A 16,153-nucleotide genomic window follows, 5' to 3' on the forward strand; every position below is an offset into this window, starting at 1 on the left:
CATCTCCGGTTCCCCTTATTCGTTTTTTGTCATTTTGCTTCGGCTTAAAACAGTCACACGTTGCCCTAAGTGGAGCCTTTCTTCTCTGTACGATGTCTACCAGGTGTTTGATCTCAGGTTAATTTAGTGACTTTGCCGGCTCACCCTGGGAAGAACTGTGCTAAATATTTGATGTGGTTAGTTATCCCCTTTAACTAATTACTTATAGTGGTTGTGAGAATAATAAGGATGGGACCTTACTGGAAGGGCTGAAGCAGGCACTGTGGTACCCAGAGTTAGAAGTGCTGAACCCCAGAGTTACAGTAATATTGCCACCCTTCCCATAAGAGTTGTGTGGGCTGCTTTAGCCTTGCCTACATCTGTTTTAACATGTCAAAAGAAACGTTATCATTTTGTCTCAGGAGTTTGGATCCATACTATTTAGTACACAAAACCTTAAGGTTGCACAACCTTGTCCTGTAATTAGGGTAACCAGCTCATTGAAGGGGATTACCAAAATGGTTTCCAGTCCTAAACTTTTCACCTATAAACCATTGTTTCAGGTGTGTTAGTCTGATTCGTTAAATGGAAGCAAAACAATACTACAACACTCAGACTGCATTAACTTATCACACAAAAGTTCAGGACTGGAAGCAACATCTGTATTGGCCTGGAATACATGGAACAAGAGCACATATGAATGGGTAGTGCATCTATGGGCAACAGAGGGGCTGTGCATTCCTATTATACAGAGGTGACAGGACAGGGCCACATATCTGTATAAAACACACATTTATATCAGTTCAGCAAGGTGGTGAAGTCTGAAAACTGGAACATATTGACAGTTGCTACAAATGAATGACAATGTAGGCCTGGAAGTGAGAACATTAACTACTGTGAAATGAAGGATGCTTCTTGTGACAAGTTGCCCCTGTTTCCTAAGGGCTAATGAATATAGGATCATAGAACAGAAGCAAAAGAAGCTACAGGTAGCCAGGGGTCTTTGATTGTAAACAAGTTGAGGGCAGATTATTTATGAGGCTGTCAATGTCTGTGAAATAAGAATGCTGATCGGGCGAGTCTAGTCTGGAGCATAATGGAAGGATTATGTTTTTGTTGAAGGAGGGAACGCATTCTGCGTGTGTGTGATTGGCTACAGGTGCCTGTTTTGTTTTGGACCATTGCTCAGGAAGCTGCCATATTTTTTTTAAAGGGGTGAGAAAGGGATGTCCGCGTGTTGTTCTCTACAAGTGAATTTATGGCGCTGGGGGTGTGGGGAAGTATGGGTAATGAAGCTCATGGCTACCAATTTATTGTGCCATTTCCCCGCTTCAATCTTTGGCAAGATAGCTGAAGTACATTTGGAAGGATGAGATTTGTGTTGCGATGTGTTGGTGGTGTTATTGTGTCTGTCAGCAATAGTGCTTTGCAATAGGTTTGCATAATGATCATGTGAGGCAAACAGCGATTGTGACAATTTGCGCAGAGCTGCCTTATGTACGGTGATGAAGTAAATGGTATTCGCAGTATGTGTGAAGGTGAAAGTGTACTCTTTGAGGTGTGTTTAGCCTGGGAATAAACAAGCATCAAGGGCAACCACCTTTAACTTGCCACCATTCACTGTGGCCACCAAGCTAATGTTGTGCAAGTGTCTTTCAAGTAGCAGACATAATGCCTCTCGTCTCAACTGACCTTTAACCCCATGAGTGGATGGCGAGGGAGTTCATGTATGGCAGGGATTTGTGCAAATCTTAATGCTAAAAATGACTAGTTTCGTGCACTTGGCAACAAAATGGATTGGGCCACAGTACGCCTACCGTGCAGAGTCCCTGTGCTTCCAATTACAATCTTCTTGCCCGGAAAAGGCATCAAGTAACAGCAAGATCTATTCTTTAGGATGTTCAGAGCTCTGGGGTACTTGGAGGCACTCTGCAGCTGCTGAAAAGCAAAAGAAAATAAGGAAATCACATTAGAAGGAACCACGACTTTCATATATTTTTCTATGTATAATTTATTTTGCTGACAAAGATGAGACTGATATTTCTTCGATGAATTTAAGATTAACACCAAGAAATGTTTAATGTTACCATGAAATATGTTAGATTAAAGATAGCGTCCACACAAACAAACAACACAGTAGACCAAAATATTCAAGTTGAAAAATACTTAAAAAATACACTTCTTCATAGCTTCATCCAGTTCATGATCATTTTAAAATTTAAAAACAACGTTTAGTAATGTACACATTTTCATGTCCAGGGTGTTCAAAAGAAACTTTAAAGGTTTGTTACCTACTTTTAAAATATTTCCACTTTCACATGTTTTAATATGGTGTTCACATTTAACATGGTTTTTAAGATACATAATACCTTGATATTTGATTAATTAGCAGACCACTGTTTCTATTTTTAACTCCCCAAATCCAGCACCCACAGACACCAACAAAATCAAGCACTGGAACATAGATGAGAGTAAAAGTTTGGATTCCTCTTTACTCTTCAACATCAGGTAGTTCTTTCAAACTGAGCCGCAATCCAAGTTTGAGAATTTAACACAATAAATATATTTTTTGTGTGGAGTCTAGTTTTTGTTTCTCTAACAGTTTTCCGATCAGCACTACCCACATCTAAAGCCTTTTCAATTTGACCCAATGAGTGAAGAACACAGTTCTGGGAACTTCGAGATGCCAATTGGTTTCCAACTTCCTCATCACAGCTCCCAGATTCGTATTCACAAGCAGCGCTCTGAAGAATTTGTATGCAACATGCAGCACTACACAAAATCCCCCCAAATATGCAAAGGACACAGGATATTCTTTATTATTTCCTTGAGATCAACCAATCAAGATTTTTTTCCTTTTTCTTCCTAGGCCCTTGGTACCTTCCTTTGCCAATTGTCAGAGAAAGCCACAACCTGGCAGGGCAGCACTGAAAAAGCTCAGTTTTTTTTCTTGTAGATCAGGAGCAGCAGGTGAAAATTTTACTTTTATTTCCACTTGACTCAAGATAGACAGTCTACTGCCCCAGGGTTCCATGTTGAGACACCGACTATTTCATATTTACCTACAGCCATGCTGCTGCCTAACCTAGCCATGACTGTGTGTGAGTGTGACTGGTGTGTGGATAGGGATAGACTGAGTGGTGGTGGAGACTGCGGTGCAGCCGCCGAGCTCTGCCTCCACACCGATATTACTAACGTTGTGAGTTGACTGGACACCGAGAGCAGCTTGTGATGGGACGTTTCTGCTGGAGTAGATATTTTGTTGGGGTGGGTGTTGCAGGATTCCGGTGATTTGCGAGACGTGTTGTTCTGGAGTGTTTACCCAGTGGCAGGGAGGGGCTGTTTTTGTTTCTGTTTGGTATGTTTTTCTGTTGCAGCAGTGGCAAAGTGATGAGTGATGGAGTGGAGTGAAGTGGGCGAGGTATAGTAGGTTACTTCATAATATGGCAACACATTTTAGGGTGGTGACCTGGAATGTGCAGTGGCTCAGCTCCTTTGTTAAGCAGTACAGGGTTCACACACAATTTAGACGACAGGGGATACATACTGCTCTGCTGTAAGAAAGACACCTATTGGACAGTGAAGCCCAGAAGGTGCAGCGGAAATGGAGGGGACAGTTTTACTCCGCTACTTACTCTAACTATGCCCCTGGAGTCTCCATATGGATTGCACGCCAGGTTCCTTTCCAGATGTGGTGCTTTCAGGCTGAAGTGGGAGGTTGATACCTTCTGGTGTGTGGCGTTCTACATGGACGTGAAGTGTGCCTGCTGAATGCATATGCACCAAACTCGGATGATGGGGCATTCCAGTTAGACTTGGAGTGAGGGCTTCTCCCTTTACCTTGGACCCCTTACTTTGGGTTGGAGATTACAACCATGTGTTGGATGGTAGCAGGGATCAACACCCCCAAAACAAGGAACAAAGCCTAATATGGCAGCTGCACTGAGCGAAGTGATGGCCCGGAGAGGCAGCCTAGATGTCTGCCACACAACGCACCCTGCTGTTAGGGAATACACTTTATGTCTCAACACACAACATAGTCACCTCGACAGATTCTTAGTGACGCAACAGAGGATATTGCCACTTCAACAGTGCAAATGCAGATAGTGGGCAAATTCCTCTCAGACTATGCACCGCAACTACTAGAGTCGGGGATAGGTGATAACAGACCCTTAGTGCCCCCTGTGGCATCTATGCCTGGAGGCACTCACTGACTTGCTGTTTCACGAGGAGCTTAGGACCGTGACAGGCAGTTATTCTGACTCTCACTGGTCCTCCACAGCACACAGGGCAGTTGAGTGGGATGCGCAGAAAGCAGTGAGTGTCTGTCCCGTATTAGTGGCACCAGATGCTGCCAAGAGGCGCAACAGCTGGAGGAGGAACAGCAGTTGATGATCCTTCAGTGCGATGCCCTTGCATTAGGGAACCAGCGAGAGTCGCTGTTGACAGCCTGGAGGGCAGTGGAGGAGACCTGGGATAGGTTGGACAGAGTAGTTTGGCTGGATTATCAGTTTTTGCGTCGTGAGGGTGACAAGTTGGGACACTTACTGGCATGGTTACTTAAAAGGGAACGCCCGCCCCGGTGATTCTCTCCTTGAGGCGCCTGGATAGCACCCTTGCAGGGACACAGCCCACGATTAATCTCCTCCTGCGCGACCCCCTCACGACAATTTATGGGGCGATGGGAGTTAAGCGACTACCAGGGGCATGCAGCTTCTTGGATCCCCCTACCACTCTCTCTACTCACAGCCAAGCAGACGGTAGGCCTGGGGGGAGTGGGGGGGGGGGAGCTCTCGGTGGAAAAGCTGAAGGAAGCAGTCCATGAGATGGTGCGCAGCAAGTCACCGGGCCCAGTGGAATATTATCAAGCGTATTCTGCGTTACTCCTCCCAAGACTGTTCGAGACGTTCTAGGAGGCGATGTTACCAGAGTCCATGCGTGAAGCACAGATTCTTATGCTCCTCATGCCAGGTAGAGACCTTTCGGATACCAGCTCTTATTAACCCCTGTCTATGTTGGCAGTGGATGCTAAAATCCTTGCGAAGGCTCTCGCCACTAGGTTGTTGGTCATGGTCACTCATTTAGTGCACGATGACCAGTGTGTCTTCATGCCAGGATGGTGAAATCAAATTAATTTATGAAGATTGCCCCATGTGCTACACTCAGTCATGGATACTAAGGTAGAGGCAGCGTTAGTTGCCTTAAACGTCGAAAGGGCATTTGACACCCTCGGTTGCGAAATCCTCCAGAGAATAGGGATTGGACTGGTGTTTCCAAAAAGCTTCTCTATGCTAATCTTGTCGCATAGGTTAGGCCCGGTGGTGTCGGCATTGCCCCGCGGCCCTGCTCAGTGACTTGTCCTTCTGGCCGTTGCTGCACTGTCGTGGGCCCCTGGGAGTGCCGCCTCAATAATAAGCACATACGGAAGGCTGCTGAACTGTTTGCTACACTCTACCTCCTGCTCTTCAGTGGCTGCTCGTAGTACAGGAGGAGACTGAACCCCTCGGACGGCCGGTGGTGCAGAGGAGATAGCGCGTGTCGACGAGGGCCCTACCCGGGTCCCAACACAGGCCACAACATGGTCCGTAACAAGGGCAGACGCCAAGACCCTGCGGTGCATGCTACGCTGCGCTCTGCCGCCTCTGAGGACCCCCTGGCGTCCTCCAACAACGAAGTAATACCGCCGACAGGTATGGACTCACAGGAGGCTAAGCTAGACCTGATCCTGACTGAAATTAGGGCTTCTAGGGAAGCTCTGGAATCTCGAATAGACACTATGTCTACGGGTCTGTCTCTTTTGAAGGCCGATCACAGTAAGTTGGCAAGAAAAGTCACAGAACATAAACTGGCTCTGGATGACTTAATACCGCAGTCAACGGAACACTCTACGAAAATCGAGGCCCTTGAGCGACAACTAAAGGGGCTGCGGGACAGAGTGGACGACGCGGAGGGCCGATCACGCCGCAATAATGTACGCCTCCTTGGCGTGCCGGAACGCAGCGAGGGGACCAACCCGACGCAGTTTGTAGAAGACTGGCTGAAAATGATTGTTGCACCCGAGGACCTCACCCCGCTGTTTAGTGTGGAGCGCGCCCACAGAATGCCCCCGCAACCGCCAAAGCCAGGAGCGCCTCCACGTCCGCTAATAGCCCGAATTCTGCATTACAAAGACAGAGATGCAATCCTCAAGACGGCACGGGGGAAGGCCCCATTACGCTACGAGGACAAAACGGTGTCAATATACCCGGACTTCACCCCTGCTGTACAGAGGCCAGGTCCTCCTTCCTGGGAGTGAAACGCACTTTGAGAGAACGCAATCTAAAATATGCCCTGTTCTTTACGGCGCGCCTGAAGGTTATCCATAATCACAAAACCTACTTCTTCGACACGCCGGAGGCGGCATCGGAATGGATCGAAGTGGCACTCTCGACGGGATTAACACAAGATCCTTTGGATAATATGCCGGGAGATGCCGCGGCTAGCGTTTCAGATCCACGGAAGGTCACACAGGATACAGCAGACAAGAACTCTGGCACAAGCGGAGCCTCTGCAGGAGTGGGTGAGAGGAGGACCCAGGGATCGTCACTGCTGACGACGGACGCTTTGGCGGCTCATGATGCCCAGACCAGAACCGGAACGGCCAGCAAGGCCAGCTCGCATACGCTGGCCTCTGATTCAGACACTAGCTTGCAATTGTTCCCGCGCATCACGGCACAGATTTATTTATTTATTTATTTGAGAGTTTTATATAGCGCGAACATGGTCTTTGCAGATATCAGAGCACTTTACAACAAGGGGTAGGAGAAACAAGAGAGCAAGTAACAAGCTTTTGAGCGAAGGATAGTTGAAGGCAGTAAGTGAGTAGCAAAATAGGGTAGATACAAGAGGGAGCATAAACAATCAGTTAAACCAATAATACAAATAGACAGTCTGAAAAACGAATATTACAAATAGTGAGGAGTCTCAAATAGTTCCAAAGTAAGGTACAAGTTCACGTGAATTTAGCCATGAGGATAGCTTTCACTTTTTTTGTTAAAGAATGTAGTGGAGGTGATAAGTCTGGTTTCTGGAGGGAGTGAATTCCAGATCCTGGGTGCCATTCCTGAGAATGAACGCTTATATGTTTTTTCCTTCCGGAATCTACGAGGTTTCAGAAGAAGATTCTTTGTACTTCTAGTGGTTCTTGAGCCACTAGAAGTATTTGTCAGAGTATTATCAGGAATTGTCAGAATTGTCAGATGGCAAACGAATTCTGACACATGGACTAGGCTAACGGTGGGGTGGTAATGTATATACATGCCTGTAAGGATGTTTGCATTGGGGTTACACAGCAAGGGACACATGTAGCTCATAGGGCACAATGTACTGAGACTCTTGTTAACAACTTCTGAGTAGGGTGACAGGAGCGCACCCCCCCTAGCATAGGCAAAATGGTTTTGTATGTTCACCCCTGTTGGGTACTGAGGTTTGGTCCTGGACAGTTAGGTAGACAGGACCTCAAAGTTGGGAAGTTAAGCACTATGAACATGCACAATACCCATTATACATCACCACATGGAATACAGGACAGGACGAGACCACACGACAGTCGCGCACATGGCCATGTCAACAACTAACACCTACAAACTCTGCACGTGGAACGTAAGAGGTTTAGGGTCAGTGCACAAGAGGCACAGGGTACTGGCCCAGCTGCCCAGGCGCAATGTTGAAATAGCATGCATACAAGAAACCCATTTGAATAGTGCAGAGGGCTCTAAGATGGCTAAGAAGTAGAATGACAGTTATATGCTACTGATTATTCGACGTTCTCCAGGGGGGCGGATAATTGGATAAAACACACGGTCCCCTTTAAAGCCTTGGAACACCGTGTAGATAGAGAAGGGCGCTATGTGTTTGTGAAGGGATTGCTGGATGGTTCACTGGTGGTAATAGGTAGCCTCTATGCTCCCAACACGGAGCAGTCCAAATTCTTCGATACTATCAGCAGGATACAGTCAGATTGGTCAGAACACGTGTGGGTTTTGGCTGGTGACTGTAATGCGGCGCTAGACCTGACTCTAGACAGGTCCCATCCTCCCTTGCATGCGACAGAGAGTAGGAAACAGTAGTAGGAATCACGCTGGGCGATTGGGTGGGATTTGGCGGACACATGGCGTACCAAATATGCAACTCACAAAGAATACACGTTTTACTCCCCACCACATAAACTACACATGAGGATAGACCGATTCCTTTGCTCTACTACATTGACAGGTTCCATTGATTCAGTTATGCATATGGGCAAAACTTTGTCGGATCATAATCCGGTAGAACTGGTGTTGAAATGGGGGAGACTGCCTACTCCAATACCGACCTGGAGATTATCCCCCACACTGTTGGAGGATCAGGTATTCAGGGCGGCAGTATCGGACGCCATTACGAAATATTTTGAAGAAAACGCTAACACATCTGGGTCCCGCCAAAGTGAATGGGACGCCTTTAAGGTGACCATACGTGGTGAGCAATGAGCACAAAAGTGGGCGTTAAATCTTTAATATTACGAAGGCTAAAGGAAGTGGAGGGTAAATTGGCTATGTTAGAAAATGAGGCTGCGGGTGCGCAGGGCGGCCTCACGCAGCTTCAAGAAGCACATATACAACATGCAGAATTGCTGGAGGAACTCCGTGTAATAGACTACAAGGAATACACGCACAGACAGCATACACAGGCGGACAGATCTGGTCCATTACTGGCTCGAATAGTACGAGATATCCCGCCGATTACCCCAATAGTGGAAGTGAGGGACGGAGCAGGGATGATAGTGCAGACACAGCTAGAAATTAACAAGGCATTCAAAGACTATTACACAGGTTTATATGGCCCGCATCCGCCACTGACGACCACGGCACTGGAGTCGTTCCTAACGGACGTCACCATTCCAGAAATCACGGCAGCGCAGCGGGAAGCTTTAGCACATAACATAACTGTGGCTGAAATCAGACAAGCCATTAAGGCGCTGCCGTGAAACAAGACTCCCGGGACGGAAGGTCTACCGGCCGAGTTTTACCTCACATACATTGATATCTTATCCCCGCACTTACACACACTGTACAACGTATCGATGGAAACCCGCGCTCTGCCTCCCACAACTTTGCAGGCACTAATAGTCTCCCTTCTGAAACCTGGCAGGAATGCACTACAGCCTGAGAATTATAGACCTCTATCGCTGCTGAATACAGATTACAAGATCCTTAGCTAGATTTTGGCGACCCGCATATCCCAATACATTCCTACACTGATACACTCTGATCACTGCGGCTTTGTGCCTGGCCGGAGCACGGCTCTGAACCTTCGGAGACTAGGCCAATTGCTGGGGCTGGAAGGCACGAGACACAACAAAGAGGGATGCATCTTTCTAGACTGAAGGCAGGCCTTCGGCTCCCTGAGATGGGATTACATGGTAGCGATTCTGGGCAAATTTGGTATCCCACAGAAATACATCGACTGGGTGACGCTGTTGTATCTTCGGCCCACAGCGAGAGCTCGAACTAACAAATGTATCTCGGAACAAATTGAAATCAGGAAGGGTACGCGGCAGGGATGCCCACTATCACCACTGCTGTTTATACTCGCTCTGGAGCCTTTACTAATTAAAGTCCGTGCGCTGACGGGTGCCAAAGGGATATGGCGAAACGCAGTGCCCCATGTCACATCGGCCTACGCCGATGACATCATTTTATACATTAATGTTATGTCAGCAGATATGGCTCCGCTTCCCATGATCTTTAATACTTTCCGAGACGTATCAGGATTAGGGATAAATGCCTCCAAATCTTATGGCTTCTATTTTAACACCCCTTCGGACAACACACATATAGAGTTCGAGCCCCACAGCTTTCAAGTGGCAACAACGTCTTTTAAATATTTGGGAATACAGGTATACCGAAACGCCCGTGATTTGCTGGATGGTAACCTGGGTAAGGCAATTACTGCACTCAAAACGCAAATACAGTTTTGGAATACGCTTCCACTGTCGATAGCTGGGAAGGTGGCAATCGCAAAAATGGTGGTGTTGCCTAGGTTACTGTATTTCTTTACGAATCTGCCCCTTTTAATACCGATGAGTTTTTACAAGACTATGAACACGCTACTTACGGAATTGTACTGGGGCACGGGTAGACGGCGCATCAGTCTGGCTAAATTGCAGCTGCCTACGGACAGGGGCGGCATGGGAGCGCCAGATATGATTGCGTATGGCTATGCTTGCCAGCTCCAGCGCAACTTACATGAACTAGGCATGACGGAGGTCGACAGAGCCAAGGGCGATATTCACAGGTTGCTACTACCAAACGCTAAAGTACCGGGGGACACGCCGTACCTCCTGCAGCTGGCTATTAGGTGCTGGAAAAAGGCGATCCGATATACCACTGCTGCGTCGTCCTATGCCCCCACAATACCGCAGCTGGGACTCCCCCTGGGCAGCGGTGTGTTGTCGGAACGGAAACTCAGGTCTTGGCAGCAAGCGGGTGTTATACAAGTGGGTGATTTCTTGGCGGAGAACGCTCTCATGTCCCACGCGGATTTCACATGACTACACAGTACCCCGGACACATTCTTTCTGCTACACGCACAGATTAAGCAATACATAGCTTCGACATGGGCACGAAATGGGACGGAACCACCCGTGAACCCGCTCCTTACAATGCAATATTTAATGGGGTCGGGCAGCCACCTGACGAAATGGCTATCAGCCGGCATCCGAAATGGTAGAGCGATCACATTACAGCCTACACGAGACAGATGGGAGGGTGATGTTGGTCAAGTAATTGGGAATAAGGACTGGTAGCGGATCCTTAGGTTTCCGAAGAGGGTCTCACGTAAACCGAAATTCAAATTCATCCAACTGATGATCATACACAGAGCATATCTCACTCCACACAAATTACATACCATGTTCCCTGGCGCAGCGAACACATGCCCTAGGTGCGCAGCGGTAGACGCCAGACAGCTACATATGTTGTGGACTTGCCCGAGGCTCGGCTAATACTGGGCAACAATTGACAAAACCTTGGAGACGGTTGCCCCGGGTAGACCGTACGTATCACCACTGTATAGCCTGCTGGGGGTAGGACATAGAGAAAAGAAAAAGAGCGCAGCTACCCGCTTTGTTGATCTGGCACTTCTGCTTGGGAAACGCTTATTAACGATGCGCTGGAAGTCGGAAAGGCCTCCGGAAGTGGAGGAATGGCATAAAGAGGTGATGCGGTGGGGTAGGGCGGAAGGTACGGAAATACGGAGGGAGGAAAGACGAGGCCTGAGGAAAATATACATTTCGCTAGAATGGGATACAATGATGGCAGATTTTGAGTTATGTGCTGACTCGTTTCGTGATTAATGCCTCAAGGCACTGGAATGCCCACTGTGAAATATGGGATTAGTCTGTTCTGAACTTGTAAATATGGGGCAGGGAGGGGGAGGTAACGCAGAGAGTCAATCAGCAGTAAGCGCTAATGTGCGAGTCACCAGGTCAGCAGAATACGCAGAGAGTTGATCGTTATGTGCTGTACGATACGCAGATGTTTTGAAATGTTTTGACTTGTCCTATGGATCACATCATGTGCAGAATGTGTAGTGCTGTAGGGAACCGGGAGGGGGGGAGTTGTACACGAAGGGACGTTTTCATAAAAAGTGTACTGTTACATATGCTGCTAACTGTGCAGTCAGACTTACTGCAAAATGATTTGATAATTGGAGAGACCGGTATTATATGACTGTAACAATGTTCAACTGGAATAAAGACATTTTCAAAAAAATAATGTCCCACTGTTTACCTTCATTAAACTTAATAGTCTTCTAGTGTCCCTCATGTGGGTGGGTAAGCGCAGCAGAGTTAAACTCAACATTTTGAATCTAGACACAGAACTGGGAGTTTGGGTCTGCCAGATCTACAGCTAGAATACTTTGAAGTATTTTAACAATATGTGGCTCAGTGGTGTTCTGATGGCCCGAACATGGGGAAGAATCTACTAGGCGCATGTGTAACAAAAGCAGATCTCCAGCAGTGCCTCATGATGGGGGTGGGTATTCCGGACAATCACTTCTTTAGTGTCCACCAGGTGGCAACAGCCTGGGACCATACAGTAAAGTGGGTACTAAGATGGGGCCCCCTATGTCAGACTTCTGCTCCTTCGTTGGCTGGAGCCCATTCGTGAGATCCAATCTGTGATGGGCCTGAAGCAATGGCTTATGGTCGGTTTTAATATCACTGGTGATCTCTATCTTAACGGCATGTTCCTCACAATAGCAGCAGCTCAGGATGGGTTTAGCCTTCACCAAGGCCAGTTCCTGCAATACACCAAGGTATCCTGAACGATTCGCAAGATCTGGACCGATTTCCCAGCCAAGCCTGAGGAGGCTCAGACACTACAGATAATACTGGTCCCTCTATCACTTCTTGGCTTAATCTCACGTATTTATAAGGCTCTTAAAGGTGATCCCAATATCCACGTGTCAGTAGGTTGGGAGAGGTGGGCAGAGGCTCTGAAAAAGCCTCTTACTGATGGGGCCTTGACGAGAACATTTGCCCAGGTTAGGGAAGTATCAAGTAACACGAAGTTAAAACTCCACAGCATCTATACAGAATCAATCAAGCTGGTTCGAATGCATGCCCGGATGTGGGTCAGCTCCAGTGTCCTTTCGCCACATGGGATTGTAGCAAGTTACATGAGATTTGGGGCGAGGTCTTAAAGACATTATGTGCAATCACACGCGTGCCAGTGGAGTCCTCAGTCCATGGTTGGTTACTTGGGTGCTCCTGACACCTAAACGAGGGACCCACAAGAATCGTAAGTTTGCACTCATGGGCCTGGTGCTGGCCAAGCGACAGTTGGCCATCAACTGGATGCAGCTCATGGCTCCGGCCAGCAAGAAAAGGCTGGAAGATATGCAAGAATGGGGTGTGGCTGAGGAGCGGCGACTATGAGCATATGCAAGGATGAGCATGCTCAGCGTGAGATAGAGTAGTGGGAGAGCATGTTAGATCGTTAGTCAGAAGACAACAGCCCACCCCAACCCCCCCAGCATATCTGGGGACCTGAGGCAGGAGCGATGGTTCAAACTTTGTGTGGGACATGGACTCTGGGTCAGTTACTTAGTCTATGTGTGATTCGAGTGACCCCGGGGATGTGTCTGATGTGCTGTGGCCATAGCGATTTCCCCTACATCTCCTGCTCCTTAACCCATCTCACATTTACCCCTCTCCCCTCCTCCCTGCCTTATTCGGGGGTTGTGCGTGAGAGGGCTTTCAACCCTGGTGACATGCTGCTTCATTTATTCTGCTGCTGTTTTACTTTAATATAGGATATGTATTGTTATTGTCCTATTATTTACTGTTTATATTGCAGATTTGGGCAGTCAATCATTCTACTGTCACAATGGAATTTGTAACAGACATACTGCAGCCCTGTGTAGCACCATTTCGACAGTGCTTGGTGTGCCTTAATCTTGTGCCACATGCTAATAAAAACAATTTAAAAAAAATCCCTTCATCTCCTATGGTGGCATCTTGACTGACAGAGTTAAAGACCCGCTAACAATGCAACACGTATTTCAGAGATGCATTTAAGTACCTCAAAGACGACAGCAACATTCTTACCTCTGTAACAGTGTTTATATATTTCTGACCACCTGGGACTCCGTAGACAGGAGGGTAAAACCAGTCTCTCACCAGAATGTCTAAATGCTGAAACATAAAAGGAAACAATGTGGCATCAGTGTTGCTTCAGTTTCTAGGACAGCAAATCTCACACCTAACTCACATTCTGCGCAACCCGAGGCCTATAAAACCAGCAATGTAAATATACCTGCTGCAAGTGAAAAACAATAACAGCCCACTGGGTGCAGGAATAACTCGAGAAAGTAAAATTACAAAGTCATATCAAGTATATTTTCAACCAAAGAGAAGATAAAATGAATATCCTGAACATCTTTATGACATGGTAAATCAAATCAACTATGATAGATGAGAAAATGAGAAAACTTGAAAAAAGAATGTTTATGAAGATAAACTAAATGGGGAAATGCATACAAATAAAGTAGAAAGAAATTCTCAAAAAAGAAATAATGATACCAAAGATTTCAATAACAATTTGAAACACCACGGATGATTGTATCTAATTTCATCATGAAGGTGACACACCAATGAATTAAAGAAATCACTTTTTTCACAAAGATACTGGAAATTATGTTCAAAATTGCATGTAACACTTTCTTGCATGCTTTTACACACTCAAACTGAAAAGTAACTGCAGTTCCCATGAACACGGAGTAAAAAACATGAAATGAAGCATACCACTCTGAATAAACCTTAAAGAGTGACAATGGACTATATGATTATTCCGTGATCAAGGACATGATAGCAGAAACACATCAGGGTTTATTTTGGTGTGACAAATGAAATAAATATTTTTTCACATCCATTCTTTTTGCTCCAGACAGGACAAGACGTTTTGTTTTCATCCGTACCCAGCGCCCCCAACAATTTGCAAAGGAGCACCGAGATCAACTGAAAATGAACTACTGTCTTGGATACATATAAAATAAACTGTACCAATTCAAATCTAGGATAGGCACAGACTCTAAACAAGCATTTGCAATGCAATAGGTCTCGCATTTACCAGAGTTTGAGCTGTTGGCTTTGTAAATGATAATGCCTTTTTATTTATGTTTTGGTTTTTAAAACATAAATAAAAGGCATTGTCATTTAGAATGCCAATAGCTAAACACTCACAAATGCGATACCTGTTGCATTCCAAATTGTGTTTAGAAAACTCATGGAATGCATTTGCAGGGGCTCACTGTGATTGATGGCCGGTATAAGGAGGCGAGATATAGGACGGGCACTTTATAGCTAATGTTGTTACAGATGCATTTGAACAGAATGCTGTCACTTGATGGGAGTTTATTTTTGTATATAAACTAACAGGAATGATTTATGTTTCGGTTTTTAAGTACCAAGGAAAATGCGTCCTAAAAATGCATTCCATGTTGGGAAAAAAAGAAAAGCAAAACAGAAATCTAAACTGTTAGTTTATTTTAAAAACCGTCAGGTGAACGTGCTGTGTTTATAAAGCACATTGAATGCAAGAAATGCATTGTGGGGGCTCACTGTGATTGATGGCCGGTATAACAAGGCCAGGAATGCCTCTTTCGGTGCAGCAGGGTAAAACGACGAAGTTGGAGGAAATAAAAGCAAGCGCCCTGAACCTCCCACCCAATTCTGGAGGGTTGGAATGTAAGATCCCTGCCATATCAGTAGGTGACCCCAGTCAGTTTCTGAAAAAGTAAACATGCAATGCAGGCATTTATTTTTTATTTAATAAAATGACAACAATGTCGTGCACACGTTTAAAGAGGCTCCTACCTGAAGGGTCGAGTGCAGAAGTGGAGGACGTGCTGATAAAAGTGAGTGCAGACGGGGTGGATGTGCCGATGGAATTTAGATAATTAACCGCACTAACGAACTCCCGTAGGGTGAACCCGACATTTAAAAACACGGGCAGAAAGACATAGGCGGAAAAAAACAATTACAAGTGATAAGGAAAGGTTACCTGTGTCAGAGAGAGATTACAGCCACACTGTTTAGTGTCCCATGAAGCCCATCATGCACTGTAAAGGAGGCGGGAGAGCCGCGGAGTAATAAAGGTTCAGCAACTTCTCCTCCACAGGAGGCGATGATAAATCTGTGTGCGTCTTCATGCACAAAACAAAAAGGGTGGAGGGGGCAGGGGAGGAGGGGGCAGGGGAGGAGGGGTCCGGGGAGGAGGGAAGGGCCAGAGGGACTTGATGGGAGTGGTGGGGGGGAGGGGGAGGGTATAGAGAGGGAGAGGAGGAGAGACAGGACAGGGGGAAGCAGCAGAGACACGGCGGGTAAAATAAACAAACACGGCTGGCAGGGGAGGGGGCGGAGAGGGGAGAGGTGCGACACGGCAGTAGGAGGAGGAGGGGGGAGGAGAGTAGGGGAGGCACGGCCTAGCGGCAGGCAGGCAGGGGAGGAGAGGAGGAGGGGGGAGGAGAGTAGGGGAGGCACGGCCTAGCGGCCGTGCAATCAAGTAGTGAGGGGGCGGAGCTGGGGGAGGCTGTGAGAGAGAGTAGGCAAGGCAGGCGGCTGGGGGCATGTGCACGCGCTTTTAAGCTC

The 16,153-nt window shown here is 46.8% G+C and overlaps 1 protein-coding gene across 1 annotated transcript in view; it reads right to left on the reverse strand.

The window, feature by feature from the left end:
- The window catches only part of RNF112 (ring finger protein 112), a 224,447-nt gene that overhangs the window by 60,107 nt on the left and 148,187 nt on the right, over window positions 1-16,153 (reverse strand). Inside the window, exons 9-10 of the mRNA XM_078652573.1 lie at window positions 13,613-13,699; window positions 1,797-1,917 (exon numbers count right to left, since the gene is read on the reverse strand). Coding sequence (XP_078508699.1) covers window positions 1,797-1,917; window positions 13,613-13,699 — 208 coding nt within the window. The remainder of the gene's footprint in view (window positions 1-1,796; window positions 1,918-13,612; window positions 13,700-16,153) is intronic.

Source organism: Lissotriton helveticus, chromosome 7 (genome assembly GCF_964261635.1).
Source record: "Lissotriton helveticus chromosome 7, aLisHel1.1, whole genome shotgun sequence".
NCBI lineage: Eukaryota > Metazoa > Chordata > Amphibia > Caudata > Salamandridae > Lissotriton > Lissotriton helveticus.